This window comes from Chinchilla lanigera, unplaced genomic scaffold (assembly GCF_000276665.1).
Source record: "Chinchilla lanigera isolate Chin_1 unplaced genomic scaffold, ChiLan1.0 scaffold00038, whole genome shotgun sequence".
NCBI lineage: Eukaryota > Metazoa > Chordata > Mammalia > Rodentia > Chinchillidae > Chinchilla > Chinchilla lanigera.
This window is the reverse complement of record NW_004955439.1, coordinates 5,291,968-5,311,486: the sequence shown is the minus strand read 5'-3', so window position 1 is coordinate 5,311,486 and position 19,519 is coordinate 5,291,968. Positions and strand designations below refer to the sequence as shown.

At 35.4% G+C, this 19,519-nt stretch overlaps 1 protein-coding gene across 1 annotated transcript in view; it reads left to right on the top strand.

Annotated features, from left to right (window-relative positions):
• Positions 1 to 19,519, top strand: part of Arid1b (AT rich interactive domain 1B (SWI1-like)) — a gene marked incomplete at its 5' end in the record, with an annotated part of 413,582 nt that overhangs the window by 143,206 nt on the left and 250,857 nt on the right. Inside the window, 1 exon segment of the mRNA XM_013517332.1 lies at positions 5,616 to 5,726. Within this exon segment, the coding sequence (XP_013372786.1) occupies positions 5,616 to 5,726 (111 nt within the window).

The window sequence follows — 19,519 nt, the reverse complement described above, 5'->3', positions numbered from 1 at the left end:
GAGCCTGAATTGTGTTTAATGTATGTTTTGTCCTGAGCTCCTAGGAACTCTTCAGCCAGGCATTCACCTGCCCTTTACTGAGCCCTTGTCAGGGATGGCACTGGGCATCCCAAAGAAGCCCCTCTCCTAGAAAAATTGAGAGTCCCATCTGGGAGAGTCAAAATACAGCAGTGCTAGTTCTTTTTGTTTTTGTTCTTTTGAGCCAGGGTCTTGCTATGCAGTTCAGGCTGGTCTTGAACTCACTTTGTAGCCCAAACTGGCCTTAAACTTGCAATGATCCTCCTGCCTCAGCCTCCAGAGTGCTGGGATTACAGGCATGTACCACCATGCCCCACTTTTAGCAGTGCTAGTTCTATAAGAGATTATTTTTTTCCTTCTAAAGAGAATAAAAAATAATAATAAAAAAAAACCACACTAGAAATGATGCAGAATTCCATAAAACAAGATGATAGGAATTCAGCAGTGGTTGTTTTATTGCATATTATTGCCTTCAAAGTATCTCAGATTACCAGAATAAGCATGTAAAACTGGTGAAAAAATTAAGCACTAACTGTTCCTTTCAATAAACAAATAGAAATTAGTAGTACAATTATCTTAGCTATCTTGTGTGTGTGTATGTATATATAATATATATATAATATATATATATATTTATTTCTTTTCTCCTTTCCCTCATCCCAATTGGAGTAGTACTCAGCTATAAAGAAAGATAAACTTGAGGCTTTTATAGGTAAACGGATGGAACTAGAGACCATAGTCATATAAGGGAAATAAATCAGACTCACATGTAAACATCATATTGTCTCCCTAGTATAAGAACCTGAAAGAGTAAATAAAATCTGATGTGTACAGTAGATATTGTGAAAGCAAAAGAAACTGCTTTAAAAGGTATTATTTCTGAAATTGGCCTTAGATACTTGTCATGAGGAGTATGGTGGGACTCCTTGGTGCTCTGTAGACAAAGGAGAAAGCAGAATGTCCACTCAGGAGCAGCCCCATAGAGCTGTAGGTATAGAGATGGGAAGTGCAGGGACTGCAAAGCCCTGAGGGACCACAGCAGTGGCTGTGGTATCTTAAATGAGGCCAGAGTCTAGCTAAGGTTACAGAAGAGATAATGTGTGTGAGGCATCTCTCAGGAGTCCCATGTGGGAAGTGGGTCCTGAGGAAGGTGAAAGATTGAGGGCATGGTTAAGAAAGTCATATCTGGGCAGGAAGAGTACAAGAGGCTCTCTCTACAGATCAGTGTTAATTTAATCATGCACTTAAATCATAAATGATCAGAAGTAGACATGTAGGATCATCAGGTGGAGGTCAGTGTGGAGTCCTTAGGGTAAGGATGAGAGGCCACCAGCTTTTAGAGGCATGCAGAAAGAGAGGAGCCAACAGAAGGGCCTTAAAGAATATAGTTGGTTGGGTAATGGTCCTGTCTTGCTTCCTGTCAGCCAGTGGGTTTTGTTAACTGATGATAACTGGTGGTAGGGAGCATTATCTTTAATTTAAATACTCTTTATTTATGATACTGCAGTGGAGTGTTTTTGACAGTCCTGAAGCTTATACTTTTCAAGAACTACATATAAAGTCTTTAAACATACTTTTTGAAAAGTATATTTAGGAGAATACGTAAAAGCTTAGGATACCTTTAAGGTTAAATTATATGAAATTATTTATTCTACAGTAGTATTTGTAGCTTCCCAAGCATGCCCTATTGTACAAATGAAATACATCCATCCTTGTGAGATACCCTGGCATTGTGGCCACATACTAGCTAAGCAAGTTACTTAAATTTTTTTGCATTGTAGGTTGCAAAATGTTTGTTAAAATTTTGTTGCATTGTACAAACCAAAATACTAATAGGAACTGTCTAATGGGTGGTTGATAGGACAAACTATGCTCACCACTTGTCACAAAGGCACCTCTTGCATGTGTCAGCTCACCTTGTTTATATTTCCATTGGGGCTTTTCTGAGAGAGCAAAGGGGTGAGTATGCCATTCTTGTACATTGCTCTCCTTTTGGAGAAGATATTTGACATTTATCTACAGATGGAAAAATAAGGCATGATCATAAGACACTAAATTTCTTCAAGTTCAGAGCAGTTTCTCAGAGCCTTGCTGACCCCTAGCTCTAGGCATCTGTGTAGGGTGGTGTGGTCCTCCTGTCCAACTAAAACATCTTACTTGCCGGAACAATATCTGATTTCCCTTTAGGAACTGATGAAAGAAAAGGAGCAAGAGATTCTTCTGACCTAGATAACATAGGATTTCATGAGGGTGAGGGTGCATGTTCCCTCACCCTGGGCTTTCTTTAGTCTCTGTGTAGTACATCTTTACTTCACAAGATCTTTGGAAAAACTTTTCTATAATGATGAGTATTGTCTTGTATTCCAGATCCCAAAGCCAGAGTTGCCCTCTGTTACTTTTTGTTTCTAATTTGGAGATCTCCTTTGAAGTATTATGGCAGGCAGATTTGTCAACTTCTGGAGGCACTGTCATTGACCTCCTACTTAGTCCTACTGTCATTTGTTTGGTAGTGATAGAGGTGTTCCTTCTCCTTGTCTATTCTTCCTTTGATTTATAGTCCATATGCTCTCAAATTCTTCTTTTTGAGGGGGAGGATGCAGTTAATAACTTATCTACTCACCTCTCCTCTGTTTCGATTTTTCTACGTTTTATAATATGATTGGATATATTTTAATGCAAACAAACATGTTGAGTAAGTTTTGTTCTAGTCTGAAATGGACTGTGAGTGTAAATTAATATTAACTTTGTTAAAAGCACTTTGCCAGGATCTATCAGAATTTTAAATGTACCAGCCCTTTGACAGAAGTTTCACTTGCATAGATTTATGCTGTAGAAATACTTTACGTGAAAATGTGTGCATGAGGATGTATAAAGTGGTAAACGATTGGAAATAACAAATGCACATCAGTTAGGGACTGTTAAGTAAGTAGGGCTTCTACAAATAGTGCAATATTATATCACCATAAGAAAAGAATAAAATAGGGCTGGGGATTTAGCTCAGCGGCAAAGTGCCTGCCTGGCAAGCGCAAGGTTGTGAGTTCGGTTCCTGGTACCGGAGAAAAACCAAAAAAAAAAAAAGAATAAAATAGATATTTAGTTGCAGATATATAATGAGCTATACAAGACATTAAGGGACCAAAAATTGTGGCATCTACACAAAATATTCTCCAGTTGTATGAAAAGGACTTAGTAACACATTAAAAAAATTATGGAAAGGCAAATAAAATACTTTTAGAATGACAAAAGGCCTGTTTCCTTATGGGACACAACATTTTACCTCTTTGTTAAAGAACAACTATAGACTCCTTATATTACTTATGGGTAATAAGTAGTATACATTAGAAACTTCATACCTTTTCTGTGAGCTCTCAGTTAAATCAGTCCTCATGCTCAAACAATTTCCCTTTTCAGCCATTCTCTAAATTTTACCTTGTTTTATTTGTATCAGTGTTTCATAATTGAAAGCTTCTTGTGGTTAGGGATAATATTTGAGATTTTAGTGGAATCTAATAATCTTGAATTTTTTTTAATCTTTTAAATCCTTAAACGTGAAGGCATAGTAAATTTTTCTGATAGTTTGCAATTTGTTACTTCATTGTTTTGTTTTAGGTGGGACAGTATGTAAATTGGAATATGTATCCACCATAGTTCTGTAGTGTCTTTCTCATATTTAAAAGATAGTTCCTTTGCTACAAAGAAAAAATACAGAGCCATGTAAAAGGCTAGGAAGCATGTGAGATGCAAGCCCACTGCTGTCTCTGCACTAAAGTTTACTAAAGAAGACCTAGGTACTGTCCATAGCACGTGTGTGTATGACCGGAGGCAGTCCTGCTCACTTCCTTGCCCATTGTAAGGCTGTCCTGTCCCTTTGTGTGTTTCTGTAACAGGGTATACGCCCCTGAATGGAGGCCGTGTGCCCCACTTGATTGGAAATCCTGGCTGTTAATCGCAGGGAACTGCAGGGCACACAGCAGGAAGCCTCTGTGACAAGCGGAAACATAGGATCTGCCAGAAACGTGGTTTGTGGGGAAGGTTGGTGAGGGTGGTAATAATCCTTCAGCTCTTGTTTTTGTCCCCCCCAAGTCTAATTGTTACCCTGTTCTGGCAACCAGATTGAAGATCTGCCCCCTCAAGTGTCCTTGGCTTACTCCCACCTTGCCTTATTGTGGTTACCCAGGAGAGGGAAAAAAAAAAATAAAAAGAAAGAAAAAACGCCTGACAATCGTGTTTGAATTCTCTTACCAAAGTACAGTACCAAGTGGTATTTTATGTAACTCCACCCCCCCCCCCACACACACACACCAGGAGGGAGAGAGAAAAAGAGGGAGGGGGAGAATGAATAAAGAGTAAGGGTTGCATGTGAAAAATGCTGTATTACTGGCCTACTCCTTTATTTTGGAGTCTGTTTAAAGGCAGTTGCACCAGCTCTGGGCTAGTATTAGCTAGTAAAATCTAGTTTTTGCATCTTGTATACTTTGTAGTACCAGGCTGTAGTCAAGTGTTTGCTAGATGTAAGAAGCCAAGTAATTTGAAGTGTATATAGTATATGAGAAAGGGGTGGGGCAGCAGAAGCTTTTTATAGGGTTTCCTCATAAACATTAATTTTCCAAGCAATCTTTAGAGATTTAATAGGAGAAGTAGGACTTGTATATGATGTTTCTTTAATGCCAGTACCATTTGAACTGACAGGGAAGGGGAGAGAATTTTAAGTCCTAAGCTTTCTCTCTCTCTGTTTTCCCCCTGTCCAATTAGGAACTGGTTCTTCAACTTTTCAGTGCCAGTTGAGCCATGCTATAATAAGTCTTTACCATTCTGGTCTGCTGTTTTACTTTAACTGCAAACGATAGTAGAATATTTCAAAGCTGAGTGTACATGGTTAAACAGCTAGAAACTTAATATACGGTAAGTGTGGTGTAGAGTGACTTTTAAATTGTATTAATATTATTTTACCATAATGCTGAAGACATGCATCTTGGAAAAATGTTCTAGAGGATGCCAGAATGCCCATGTAACAGATCAGTTTCTTTTCCCTCAGTGGAAGGTGTTTGGGGTGTGTTTTGCTTCCTGAAAATTATATCATGTGAGCATATTCTTCTGTACCTGAATGTTTATTGGTTTTGTAGAAACTCAAGGATACTGACTTTAATAACAGTTTATCCTGTTTTGTGGGTATTTGATAGGGTATATTAAGTTTCAGTTGATAGTAAAGTTTTCATTAGTTATTTAAATTTTTGAAAATAATATTAAAGGCAATTTGACCAAATCAATATTAAGCAATACAATGAATTTTCCATTTGCTCTGGTTAAAAAACAGTTTTTCCACACCTGACCTGCCCATGTTTTACTAACTAGTCAGCCTCCTGCAAAACTCAAATACTGTACAATGCTTAGTATGGCCTTACAATAAATTCACCTTTTAATTTGATGCATATTTCTGTAATTGATTCATTTTTGCTTTTGGTAAAGTGTTAAAGAAATGATAGCTATCACATTTATAAACTGAAATGTGACATTACTTGTTACTTTGTGATAAATCATTTTGGTTGCTAATGAAGCTTAAAACTGAGATATTTATGAAGTACCTTTTGTTTCTTTAGGACATGTCTCAGGAAGGCTATGGCACTAGATCTCAACCTCCTCTGGCCCCCGGAAAATCTAACCATGAAGACTTGAATTTAATACAACAAGAAAGACCATCAAGTTTACCAGTAAGACATTAATGTGCTGACTTACAAGTGTAACAAGTTAAAGATTTTTTTAAAAGAGCTATTGTTTTTATTTGTTCCACTTTATCACATGAAAAAGAAATTTCTAGATTTCAGTATATGTTATGGTTTATTAACTTTCTTAGAGCTTAATTCTTAATGCTGTCGTTGTGGAGAAGTCTGTTTCATCTATAGATATCTCTGTTTCAGAGCAGGCCTCAGTTAGAAGGTTTTATTTGGCTCGTTGGTTTTGTATGCAGGCAGGTGTTGCTATTGTGCAGTTAAGCTTGTTTTATTTAGCTTTTTGTGTGTGTTTAGAGATAGGTGTCAATAAGTGTTGAGACTTAAAAGAAATTCCCACTTTGCAAAAGATAAAAATTGTAAAATGTGACAGTTATGTGAATCATTCCTGGGACTTTCTATTTGTATGAGGAGAAATCACTCAAAGTAATTCATTTTAAAATTTGACAGTGTATTGTAAAGTATTTACACCAGCAACTAGTGTGTCATGATTGCAATATATATATTTATGTATGTATATGTAAGGATAGTGGCTGTACTACAGGGTGTTGTGGTGATATCCATTAATAATTAATCTGTGCTTAATTTTCCTTTTAAAATAGAAAATCTTATTTAAATCTTACAAATAAATATTGTAATGTTTTCTTGTTAAAATATTTTGACTTAAAGAATTATTATGACTGCTTACCTTCTGTTTAGGTTTGCTGAGGATAGAAGTTCAGGTTAGGATGGTTTTAATTTGAATTTCAACTGTTTGCACTAAGTAAAATTCATTATATTCCTTTTAAATATTTAAGAGCAAACATTTATAATGGATGGTATACATGGCACACGGCACACATATAACATCCGTTTTAAACTGTATATGTAATGTTAGAGAAGAAGGTAAGTGATAGCTACAATATACTCACTCTCTTTAAATGTGCTGTACCTAGTTTTGAAACCCTAATTTTTATAGGTTTTGTTTCTGTGATGTAAGGAGTGAAATCTTATGGACTTTTTAAAAAGTTGTTTTACAGTATTTATTGTACAAGTATTTAGTTTTTGAAGGGATGAAAAGGTAATAGATTCTGTGTTTTATGTTGTAGTCTTTTTTTAAAGCAGGTAATTATAGGTTAATCAACATGTAGAGTGTGTAGCACCCTTGCACGCTGTTCATAAATGCAACATTGCCAAATATTTCGAAATTGCCTTGTGGCTTTTTGAAATTTATATTGATTCATGGGAAGCAGATGAACAGTGAGTTCCACTTTTTTTCACCTGTTTTTTAGAGTTTTTGTAGTCTGTCTTAATAGGTTGGTTATTGTTTGCTAATTTGTCATAGCATACAAGGCAGAAAATTTGTTATAAGTTGGTAACTATTAGTTTTCAGTGTGTACTGATTTCTTCCTATCCATTCAAGAACTTGAACATCACTCACTTCTCCTCATAGCTCTATGTCGAAATGGCTGCTTGACATTCAGCTAATTCTACAGCATAATTAAGGATGGAATAAAGTGTTGGAGTCCCAGAAAACTAACTGAAGAGTTCAGTTCAGTTCAGTTCAGTTCAGTTCAGGGAAGTTGACTATTTGAAAACAGGGTGGAAATTTATAAGGAATGAAACAATACAGTCATCAGTAATTGAAATTTGATCTGATTACTTTGTCTCTTTCTATACATGTAATGACTTACTATCTTCTTAATGATTACCTTACCTACTTCCAAAGTGTATTTAAGGTTATTCAGTTACTCATAATGCAGCTTTTCTTATGGGACTATTAAAAAAGAAATATTGTACAGTACTTGGAATTAGTATTTGTTTTCTTTATTTTTTTTTAGCTCACAGGTAAACAGAAAGCTGGTAGACTTCAGCCTTTATCCTATTTTGGTTTTTCTGAGGCAGGATATAGGGTCTCATTGTTTAGTTCACACTAGCCTTGAACTCACTTTGTAGCCCAGGTTGGCCTAGAACTCACAGCAATCCTCTTGCCTCAGCCTCCTGAGTGCTGGGATTACAGGTGTGCGCCACTACACCTGGCATTGGTAATCTGTTTTTAGAGAACAGAGTTTCTAGGTTTTTTGGCAAGTATGTAGAGGTATCAAATACTGACTAAAGGACAAATAGTAGATTAGGTGAAACACCTAAACCTCCAGTCTGTTATATAACAGGTGGTGTTACTTAAATGAAGTATAGCGCATCACTTTCCTTCACTGGGGCTTTGCATGCGCAAAAACATCTACATGGAGTTTACAAATAGTTGCATAAATGTATGTAATTATCATAATTATGGCTTCAGGGAACAATTTATTGGTATTCTGTTATGGCTTTAATACTTGGTATTTTTATAATTCTTTCATTAAATATTTTTGTCCTCTAATTTGGCTAGGTTGATAACTATACAGATTGTGAATTTGCTGTTGGAACTTTTATAGATTTATTTTTATGCTATGCTTTTTCTTTTCAAGTGTCAGTAACATGAATTTTGTCTTTTTATTTAAAGACAATCCTTAATATTTATTTTTCTAGTTTATAGGTAAATAGATTCTAAATCTTAGCAAAACCTTTGTAAAAATATAGTGTAGTGATCCTAATGTATAATTATTAAGTCTCTCCATTATATGAGTGACTATTAAAAAGATATTTTTTTTAGGTATTCCTTGATCATTTTTGCTCACATTGAGATAGATTTTATGTTTTCCACTGTCATATTTTTTTGTTAGCACATTATCAACTTCCCATAAGAAATGAAAACATGACCAGTATTCTTTTGTTAGATCTATAATTTGATATCTCAGTTAGTTATCTATTCACCATGGTTAGACCGGGGTTTTTATAGTATTTATATGCCATAAAGTTCTTGGTGGCCTTCAAGAGCTACTGCAGTTGTGTTTTCTAGCTGACATAACTATATTTTCATAGCATTCATAGGAAGCAAAAGACTGGTAAATTAGTACTTATTCCCTTGTCTTGGAGCCTTGGCTAGTAATATTTGTGTTTTGCCTAAGAAGCTCTTACCTAAGCTCTGAACATATTTCCCTTAATATTGTCCACTTACTTCTATATGTTTTAATGATACAATCATTTCCCTAGTAAAATAAAGTACATATATGCTTGGTATTTCTATTATCAATAAATGTTAGCATGTAGCATTGTCGTACAAAGGTAGCTTGACAAGCTCTTCTATTTGGACATTGTCACTTAAAATTTGAACATATTTTGTAGTTTTTTCTATCTCTAATACTGATAGGAAACAAAACCAGTATTTAAACAAGAGACAGTAGATCTAAAAGATGCTATAACCTTTTTCCTCTTTTATTTCATAAACATCATATATATCTCAGTATACTGTCTAACATAACCCAAAATATGATGTAGTGAATTTTTTGTTAAATCTTCACCTCCTGTGGCATTTGGTATTCTTTCTTTAATTATTTTTATAACTGTCTTGGTGCTCTGGTTTAGATATGGGTCTTTTCATAGTGTTTATTACATTTTATTCACTAAACAGTTCCCTAAAATAATTTTTAAATAATTCTTCCCCCAGTATGGCCCAGAAATCTATTACATGGTATTGAGCTGACATCAGCCTGTGTCTTATGTATGCTGATGACACAAGATGATACATGGTTGAGAGAGCTGCATCGTCAAGACATTATCATGCATAAGACCATTTTTTTTTTAATCAAATAGCATTTAACTTTTAACTTGGTAACCTTAAATCTGAAGAAAAGAAGTTCACATTTTGAATAACTAAGCTAAAAATAGCATGAAAACATTTTCTTATTAATACTTATTTTTACTTGTAAAAAGTGACTGAAACAGAAATTCCAGTAATTATAGCCCAGATAGGTATGATGATAAATTATTTATAAATATGTGTGAAGAAAGTAATGAAAGTAATTTAAGTAGTGAAATGAAAGTGTAAAGAAAGTAATTTAAGAAAACAAAAAAATGGTTTTGTTTTCTTAAAAAAATAAGAGGATGGAAGAGTTTTTCCTCACTTTACAAAATTACCTGTGGGCTGAGGTATAACTTGATGGTAGAGTGTTTACCCTAGTGCAAATGAAGCCTGGAGTTCAATCACCAGCACCACAAAAACAGACAAACACAATTAATTTGTTTTATGCTTTGGAGAGGCACCACTAGTTTTGTAGAGGGAGTTTCAGATAGGAGGTTCGTTATTCTGTTTAGCAAAGTTAGAGTCAAGAGTAGCTGTCATGTCCTAACAGCTCTTGAGAATGGACTGCTGTGTTGGGGCTTTATGGAATGTCTGTAAATACTGCCTGTTGTGGAAGTTTATCAGGACATTAATAACTTCTTTCTGACCCTTTCTTCCTCACATAGGAAATGTCCTAAAGAGATTAACACAAACAGAGTCTGATCTTTCTTAGTTAACTAAAAACCCTAAATGTGTGGAATAGTGTTTGTGGCAGTTGTGTTGAGTTTGCAATTAGAAGGAAATGTTGGGCTTTAGATAAAATGTGTGTTTTATGGCCATCTGGGCAAGGAAGGAGGTAGTAAATGCTGGTAGTTCTTTGAAAAGGAGGTGTTAAACAGGATATTGGAAGTCTGAAATAGAATGGTTGGAAAACTGTTATCACCAAGAATACTCTTTTAAGGGTTAGGTATTACTAAAATTGTGCGATGATGTTCTACCTTTAGTGAGAGAGGACTAGTCTGGTTGAGTTTTTTTGTTTTAATTTTTAAAGAAATATTTATTTGAGGTAAAAGGTCATGTACTTTGGAAACATGAATACTCATGACATGTTAATAGGGACATTTCAAGTATGTAGATTTGATAATATAGTTACTTTGAATAATTGGAAACTATTGGGAAAAGCTAGATGAAGCAACTTTTTAACTGGGTTTTGCCTTTCACCAATCTCTCAACCTAGCCTGTAGAAACATAAATTATTAAGACCATCTTCACCTGTTTTGGCAGGTTTTTGCAAAAGTTAAAATCTACCAGACAAATGGCTGCTGAATGAACTCTTTTGAAACTTATTTGTAGCTTGAACTTGATTTAAATGGTTGTCATCAAAAGGTTAAGAGTGTAGCTGTCTTCCATTGATTGATCCTTCTCAAATCATTGTGAACATTTAAAAAATTACAAGTAAATGAAAGAAAAATTTTACCTGTCGTCCCACTTCTTTCACTGATCAGGTGTGGATAGTGCATGTGTTCAGCTGAAGATCTAAGTTGATCGTTGTCAGCATTCTTCAGGTGTTCTTAGTTTGTTGAGTTTGAGAGTTGTAGAGAAAACACTTCATAAAATTGGAAGCCTCCTGTGGTGAAGGACAAGTTAGGGGGTCCTTTATAGAATGGCCCTATGTCTGCTAGGACATTTGCAGATGCACTTAATTGTTTGGGTGAAGTTTCAAATTAATGGTACAAATGCATTTTCAATGTCTTAGAGAAGTTCAAATGGAACACAGAATGTTTATTTGAGTTTCTTAGGATTTACTGTCTTCTAGAATGTAATTTTAAATGCTGATCTCTTATTTAGAGACATCAGTTCCTTTTAGATTAAGGTTGAGAACATATACTCTACTTAGAAAAAATGACCTGACAAATGTTTACTTTCCAACTGGATTATTTTTTAAGATATGATTTCTGAATATTATTTCCTAGGATATTTTCATGCTGTTGATAGTCATTTTGAAAATAGAGGTTGAACATGAACAAGGTAGGAAGGGGGAAATTATGTGTCTTCTTTCAAAAGCATATTCTACTTAATTTTTTTATTAAAAAAGTTAAATAAAACATCAATAGTTGGAATTTTCCAGGTAAAACAGGCTAAATATAAAAGAAAACTTGAATAAATTAATATTTAAAAAAAACCTAATATGTTTATGTGAAAGGTGTTTCCAAATTGACATACTCAGTACTGCTAAACTAAGTAGATAATTCTTTTTAAATGAAAAATAACATCTTTTTGGGAAGATGATGTTGGGCATCAAACCCAGGGCCTCTGCACAGAGTGGGCAAGTACTCTACCACTGAGTACCCCACCACCTCAGAGCAGGTAGTAGTTCTAACTTCAGTTGAGACATTTGCTTAGTGGCAGTGTAATAACTAAAAGATGTTTAAGTTAAATAAATTTAGTTTAGTTAAAGCAGATCTTAACTAAGTATGCCCCTGCAAACCTTTTCATGTCATATTCTGAAGATTTCCACTTAAAATATTGGGAGAACTGCATTTCAACCCATTTTGTAGGACTGTCAAATAAGTTCTAAAAATTTAGTAAGGGAGTATGAAGACTACTATAAAAATAGACAGTAGACCAAACTGGAGATTAAGAAAGGTTGAAACGTAACTGATTTACATGGTATTGGTTTTGACAATAGAAAGATAATGATGATCTGTAGTTGATAAATGAGGCTGGCTCATTAAATAAGGAATAATAAATGTAGCTATTTCTCACTAAGAGAAAAGTCAACACAGAAATTATGTCCTACAATGGAGGCCTGGCAGGATTTGACCCAACTTTCAGCTTTCAGGATGATCTAGATGAAGCCACAAAGCACTCTACCTGGGCCGTGGGAAACCCCCAGGCCCACTTTAACCAGCTTCCAGCTGTGTACACCCGCGGTCCACCTCTGGTCAGCAGGCAGGAGCGGGGAAGCAAGTGCATCAGGCACCAGAAGGCCTGAAGGACAAGTAGCAACAGTGTAGGTGGGCACGGGCCGGAGTATAGCACCATTTTCTATGTGAGAAAGAAGCAATAGCCCTGGTATTTCTAGGTACCTTCTCACCCTGAGCTGCATTTGGGGTTTCTACCTGTAGTATCTGCAAGGTCTCTACCCTTCAGAGGATGGCTTTTACTGGTGCTTCCTTCAGGCCTGGTGGGCATCGGCCAGCTGGAGAGCAGGAGTGTATTTTGCTCTGTATTGTCCTACTTCAGTGGGAATAGCTTTTAATTTAGATTTTCACTTTGCAAGTAATAGGAAGGTGCACATCTGTTTCATATAACAAGGGATATATAACCAGCAGGAACTCATAGTAGCACTTGTGCACTGGTTATTTGCTTTTATGTTTTTTTGGACATGGAAGTAAGTATTTTTAACATTAACGGTCAGTTTGAGAGAGGAAATAAATACATATAGAGAAGGTTTCACCTGAACCCAAATTTTCTATTCTTTTGTCACAATGTAGGATTTTAGAGGTGTCTCTCTCTTTACCATCTTTTTCTTTAGCCTTCTCCAAATTGTTGTAGAATAACTGAATGGTCTTGTTTTCCTTTGTTTGGGTCAAGAAATTTTAGCTGAAAATTGTTACTGTGTGAAAGAAGATTATTGACTCAACAAGCCTTCAATTTTCAGTGAATAACACTCCCACCCCTTAGCTTTGGGAACATGCCGCGCATGCATTCTATTTTAAAATACAGACTGTAATTTAAAACAGGCAGTTTGATGCCCCACTGAACTTTGTTTAAGCCTAGAATAAAAGAGAGAAAAGCTTTAAGCCACAAAAAAGTGACTAAGCTTTCTCAACTACTTTTCTTCATAATGCATTCTATTAAAAAAAGAAAAGGCTTCTAGGTACTATTGTTGTGCCTTTCCCAGGGCCTAAATTTTTACCCAGTTTTAGACTGTGGTGTGTACATCTTTTCACTTTATTTCATTATCCAGCTGTCATTTGAATTTTTTAAAAGTGCTCTGCATAGCATTCATTTGCAACAGAGTCTACATCCATTTATTTGTGCATATTGTACATGCTCAATGCATGTGAGAGTATTCTAAATTTACATACAGAATTTTTAGCATTCATTTATTGATAACTAATTTTCTAGAGTTCTTGTGATTTAAATGCAGAGTTGATTATTAGACTGGAATAATACACATATTTAACTGCAGTATTATTTACTCTCAGGTCATTATAAAAATGATTATTTGAAGTAGTTTGTATCATTTATCCTCACATCCCCCAGATGTCTCTCTTCACAGAAATGAACAGCTTTTGATTTGTGTTGTAGAAATAGTGAGCTTTGCTGTTTAGATAAAAGTAGTATTTTGTTTGGAAGACCTGTTCTTTTGGTGATGCTGAATGACAGATAGGACTATGTGCTGCCTAAACTTCTTGTCTTGAGCAGTTCATGTTATTTCTTTTGTTTGTTTGTTTTTGTTTTTGAGGCAGATTTTCACTGTGTAGTTCAGGCTGGCCTTGAAGTCATTATTGTAGCCCAGGCTAGCCTTGAACTTGTGGTGATCCTTCTGCCTCACCCTGCTGAGTGCTGGGATTGCAAGCATGTGCCACCATGCCTGGCTAATAGTTCATGTCATTTCTAAGGGTTTCTGTTTCCTCTTTGAAAAATGAGTTAGGTGTAGGAACCTCAAAACAGCACCTAGCTCCTAAATTTTACATTAAAAGCTCTCTTTAATATATTAAAAGCTGATAGAATATTCTTTTCTCTGCTTGTGAGAAGTCAAAAGAATGAGGAAATGCATATCTTAAAATCTTCAGAAATGGCCCTGGTATGCCTGTGGTGGTTTCCTTTCCATCTTGGGTGCCATTTGCATTTGTAATGGAAAACTTGAACTTACTTAGGAGTTCTAGCCATGGGAGAGCTTTGGACCTTTATGTGGAATGTTTCTGTCTCTCGGAATTACAGAGGTTCCCTCTCCTTTCCTTGTGTGATCACTTTAAAGGTCTTGATGTGCTTGACTACAGGGAAGCCTAGAAAAAAAGGAGGAAAGTTCATGGAAAAAGTTGAGGAGTGAACATATTTATCTGGTATCTTATTGACTGCCTGCTAAAGGGAAAGGTAGAGAAAAATTACAGGAGAAAGCTGTAAGACTCCAGGGTCTTATCTTTATAATGCAAGAGCTAATGTCTTTTCCCACTGGGTTAAGGGTACCCAATAGAGACAGTTTTCTGTATCAATATGATCATGTAGCAGTTGGTTTTAATTTCTTGCTGTGGGAGGAAGGCTCTGAGGTCTCCTTTCACTTCTAACCCCACAGGTTTATTACATTTGTTATACTATAAAGTAACTGAGTAAGCCTCTATGCTTCTTAACCTGAGATTTACCACAGATGGAAATATTAGCAACGTAAGGACAGAAAAACTACTATTGCTCCTTGGATAAATGGCTCTTGCATTTCTGCATTGTGTGTGTCTATCTGCTGTTGTCATTGGAGCCCACTTGTTTGGATTTGGGTAAAGGGCTGGTATAAATTGAATCTTGCCCTGTTAGAGCACAGAATAGTGTTCATTCCTCTGTAAAGCAGACCAGTTAATGAGCCCAAGTCCACCCCACAAGGGACGGCAATGTCTTGCTCCAACGTGAAATGTCTACTCTGGTCTCCTTGTTGTTCTTTGAATTTTCTGATGTGGGTAGGGAGTCTTCTGTAGTCTCTTTTTCCCATGGGCATTGGTGGTTGACGAGTGCAGTGTTAGTTAATACCTTCTGATGACCAGAAAAATGTGAGATTTGTGTTTTGTAATTATGGTGAATCTGGAGCAAATTTGGCTTCAGAATAATAATATGACACCTTATTTGTCAAACATTATTTTCCAAAGTCCTCTATATAAGTGCAAATTTCAGTTCATAAGTAGTGGAAACTACTACTAAGGAAAAATAAACATATGAGGTCCTTGTGCATATTCTAGGTGTAGGAGCTTGAACTTTAAAGACCCCCACATCTCCACAGCTGTCCACATTCCTTCTATATTTTGAAACTCTGGGACATTCAGTTTACCAAGATAAGTGACTTGTGACACTTCTTTAACTTATACAAAACCTGCATTTTTAAAAATGTTGTTGCCACCCTTTAGGGGTAAGGAGATAGCTTTGTATTAGCTCTCACACACTACACCCTCAATACAGTAAAAAAAAAAAAAAAAAAAAAGAGAAAAAGAAAATCCATATAAAGGCATCATTTTTCCATACTACATATAAAAACATGCATGTGTGAATATGGGGTACTGGTTTTAGGGAACCTGGCTTTTTAACATACGATTTTCTTCTCTCTTTTGGCAGTGCTGGGCATTGAACCCAGGTCCTCACACATACTAGGCAAGCACTCTACCACTAAGCCACACCTCCATTCCACAGTGGTAAATTTAGAACAGTGTTATCTCTTTTCAGAGATTGCATACCCCGTGGAACACCATGTGTTTAGATATATTTGTATTAGCAAAGTAAATCAGGCTTCGGAGAACTCTACAGTGGTGGTCATCATCTTAGTAATCATCTTCTGTCTTCCTCTCCAATGCCCCCAAATGCCCTTCATCCACTTTTTTATTCACTGTAAAAAGAATTATGATTTTACTGCCCACATAAAGAGCAAACATTTTGGTTTAGAGATAAAAACTTTTGGCTTAATTTGTTACGAAAAAAAATCCTTGTAAACTAAACATGGACTATATTGTAGTAGCGGAGGACAATTAATGGAACAAAACCAAAATTAATACTCATGAGTTATTAACATATGCATGTTTGATTTGATTTAAAGGTTTTTGTTTATTTATTTAGGCATATATGTATATATGTGTGTATGTATATATGTATGTATGTAAGTATTTTTGAGCTCAATTCTCAGATGTGAAAATACTCACAAATAGCAAGAAACTTGACTGGAAGCATGACAGCAGTGCAGTTTCCACCAGTTTGTAGCTCATTCTGTGCATTGCCACAGCTCCTCCATCCATCTGCTCTTGAGCAGACAGTATTCTACTATAGTATCCTGTAAACATCTTCATTCAAAGCTGAGATCATCTCTTTATTGAAATATATTTCCCATTTTGATCAAAATTATGAGTGTTCTTGAATCTATAAAATGTGTTCACCTGCTCACAAATATTTGTTTTTCATAGATGCTGCATTTATGCTTTTCTTTAGCTAACATGCCTAAATGTTGACATCTTTCAACCAGTACATAAGTTTTCATATTGCACCGAAAATTCAATTATGTTCAATAAATATTTATTGAATGCTTATGTCTAAATTTGTATACTATACATAGGAAAAATAAAATTGAAATTATTTCACTGTTACTGTTTTCTGCTGTAGCACATTCAGCAGTAAGAAATCAACAAGATGTAGTACCAGTTTTCAAGATGTCTATTTTAAATTCTTTAAACATCTTTTCTCATTTTATCTTAAGATAGTCATCAACATAGAGTTGCTGAATTCATAGTTTTGTGTGTAATTTCATAGAAATGTTTTGTCATTTTGTGGAGGTCTCGACTATTTGAAGATCTAAGAGTAGTGATGACCACATCAGAATTATGGTCCATTAGCCTTTAAAAAAATCCTTCAATCATGTTGTCATATGTTGTCAGTACTCGTGGTTTCAGGTAAGAACACTAACCCTCTTTCCTCTTTTGTGAATACTGTGTTACTTTTGTGAATGTGTGTTACTGTGTGGCACAGTAACAAATATGTAGCTTTCTTGACTGACTTCATCGTTCTTACTGCTTTCCTGACAACTTAATTGGCATTTCCAAATTTATAGAGATGAAAGCAAACTATTAAAGTTTTAGCCATCTTTGGTATAGTTTTGGCCCACTTGGAGGATATGAGATTTTAAAAAGTGTATCTAGCTAGGCATACTGGCACACCTGTGGTCTTAGATTATCAGGGAGGCTAAGGCAGAAGGATCACTTGAGCCTTGCAGTTCAAGACCAATCTGGGCAATACATTGAGACCCTGTCTCCAGAAATCCAGAACACAAGAAAATGTATCTAACTACATTGATGGTTGGCAAAGTACAAAATACATAGTCGGCGAAGTACTCTCACATATGCTGTCATTTTGGTTCATAGCCTAGGTGCATCGCCTTTAACACTTTGCACTCACAGGAGTGAAAACATTCATAAAAGCACTCATGTAGTATTTGATGCATATATGCATCAAATGCTCAATAAATGTCAATTTCTTAATCTTACTTTGCCTTCTTCTTTCAACTGTATTTAGTTTCTGGATCCTGTTAGGGTCACTAGGTCACCAGACCCTCAAACACTTCAGTGTTTCTGACCTAGTATCAAGGAGACCTTCTGCAGAAGTCCACTGAGGGTTCACAGAGATGTGAGCTCTGGCTCTTGTCTAGAACTTTACTTCATTAACTCCTAGCCCACTGGTGGTGAACCTGTGGTGCACATGCCACAATGGGCTCTTTGTTATCAGTGAAAGCTAAAGAACCATCATTGTCCTAGCCTGTTATTCCATTGTGGGACTCCAGTGTTGTAGGCCTCTTCGGATAGAGACCATGTTGTGAGTACCACTGAGATTCTTTTTTATTCATTTTTATATTTACTTGCTTGTAGAAGAAAACATTAATAAACCTTGTAATAAACCAGAATTTCCCAAAATTTTATTGCTATTTTTGGTTTGTTAAACTGTTAAAGTGAAAATTATTGGATTAGAGGCGTGAAGACAGAAATCCATCCAGGGTTCATCTCATGACTTCTTATGAAAAATTACATATTTTATGAAAAAAAGATGTATGTATATATCTTATGAAAAGATGTATGTATGTATCTTATTAAAAAAAGATTTATAATTGAGATGATTGAAATATACTGATAATTCCAAAATGTACTGTCAGCACTGATTTATACTTACTTGCCCTCCCAGTATTGTTGTCAGAGATGGGGACAAGGGACAAATGGTTGCAGTGATTGGAGCTCATTTTTCTCTTTCTCTTTCTCTTTGTAACTGATAGTATTAACACTGAATAGTAAAATCGCCAAAAGAGTGCAAAAGCAAACATGTGTATAGAAACATATGTGGCTTGCCATGAGGTCTGCTTTAGATAAACTCCTGAAATTCCTTACAGGGTTTTCAAGTTTCTAAAACAGATAACCACATTACCATAGTGGTTGTCTAGGAACCAGTCTTTAGAGGAAGACCTAAGCTGGTGAGAAATCAGGTCAGTAGCACTGAAGATGGCCTTTAAAGTCAAATTCCTAAGGTTGACCCTTTATTTAAACTGTTCCTAGGCATGTGTGTGCATATATATGTGTGTGGAGGAGGTACAAGGGTGTGCCTCAATGGTTATGTTAATATAGGAAATATACCCATTTGGGTTCTGCTCTTTTCATCTCAGTTGATCAGATGATGTCAAGTAAATATGCTCTGTGTCAGGTGATATTTTGCCAGGGATCAACACCATGAAATTTCTTTTACTCTTTCCATGTTGCTCTTTCAAACAGTTTTATATAATGATGTTTGGACTATACTTAAGACACAGTGGTAAGTAGTGAAGAAGTTTCTATACAAATTACCTATAGAGAGGAAATAAATATGACTTTACTGTTGAAAAAAGATACATTTTACTTTTTCCCAATGTTTTTATTGATTGTCCTATATCTTTGCTATACAATATTCATCAACATCAGCTTTACTTTTGGATTTGCCTAATTTCTCATCAAAACAATAAAATATAAAGTATGATATAATTAATGTATTTTAGCAGCCCTAATAAATTGCTTTTCATACTTGTATCTATGAAGTATGATCCTGATATTCTGTAACCTAGTGATCATAATTTAAGAATCAATTTCATAAAAGTATTTATAAATAGTTTGGATGAGGAATTGGTCTTTTAAAATATTTTCCTGAGAATTATAAATAAATTCTGCTTTTTAAAATGTACCAATGGCCACTTAAGGAAGAGTTCTGTTGTGACACAATATACTGTGATGTTTTCATACAGGATATGTGATCTGTGTGCTTCTGCCAGGTCTTGAATTGACCTACAGCAAAAATATTGTGTAAACAAAGACTACTCCAAGTAGATTATAAATGATAAAAATTTTGAAAAAGAGAGAAGCATGATAATGCAGTT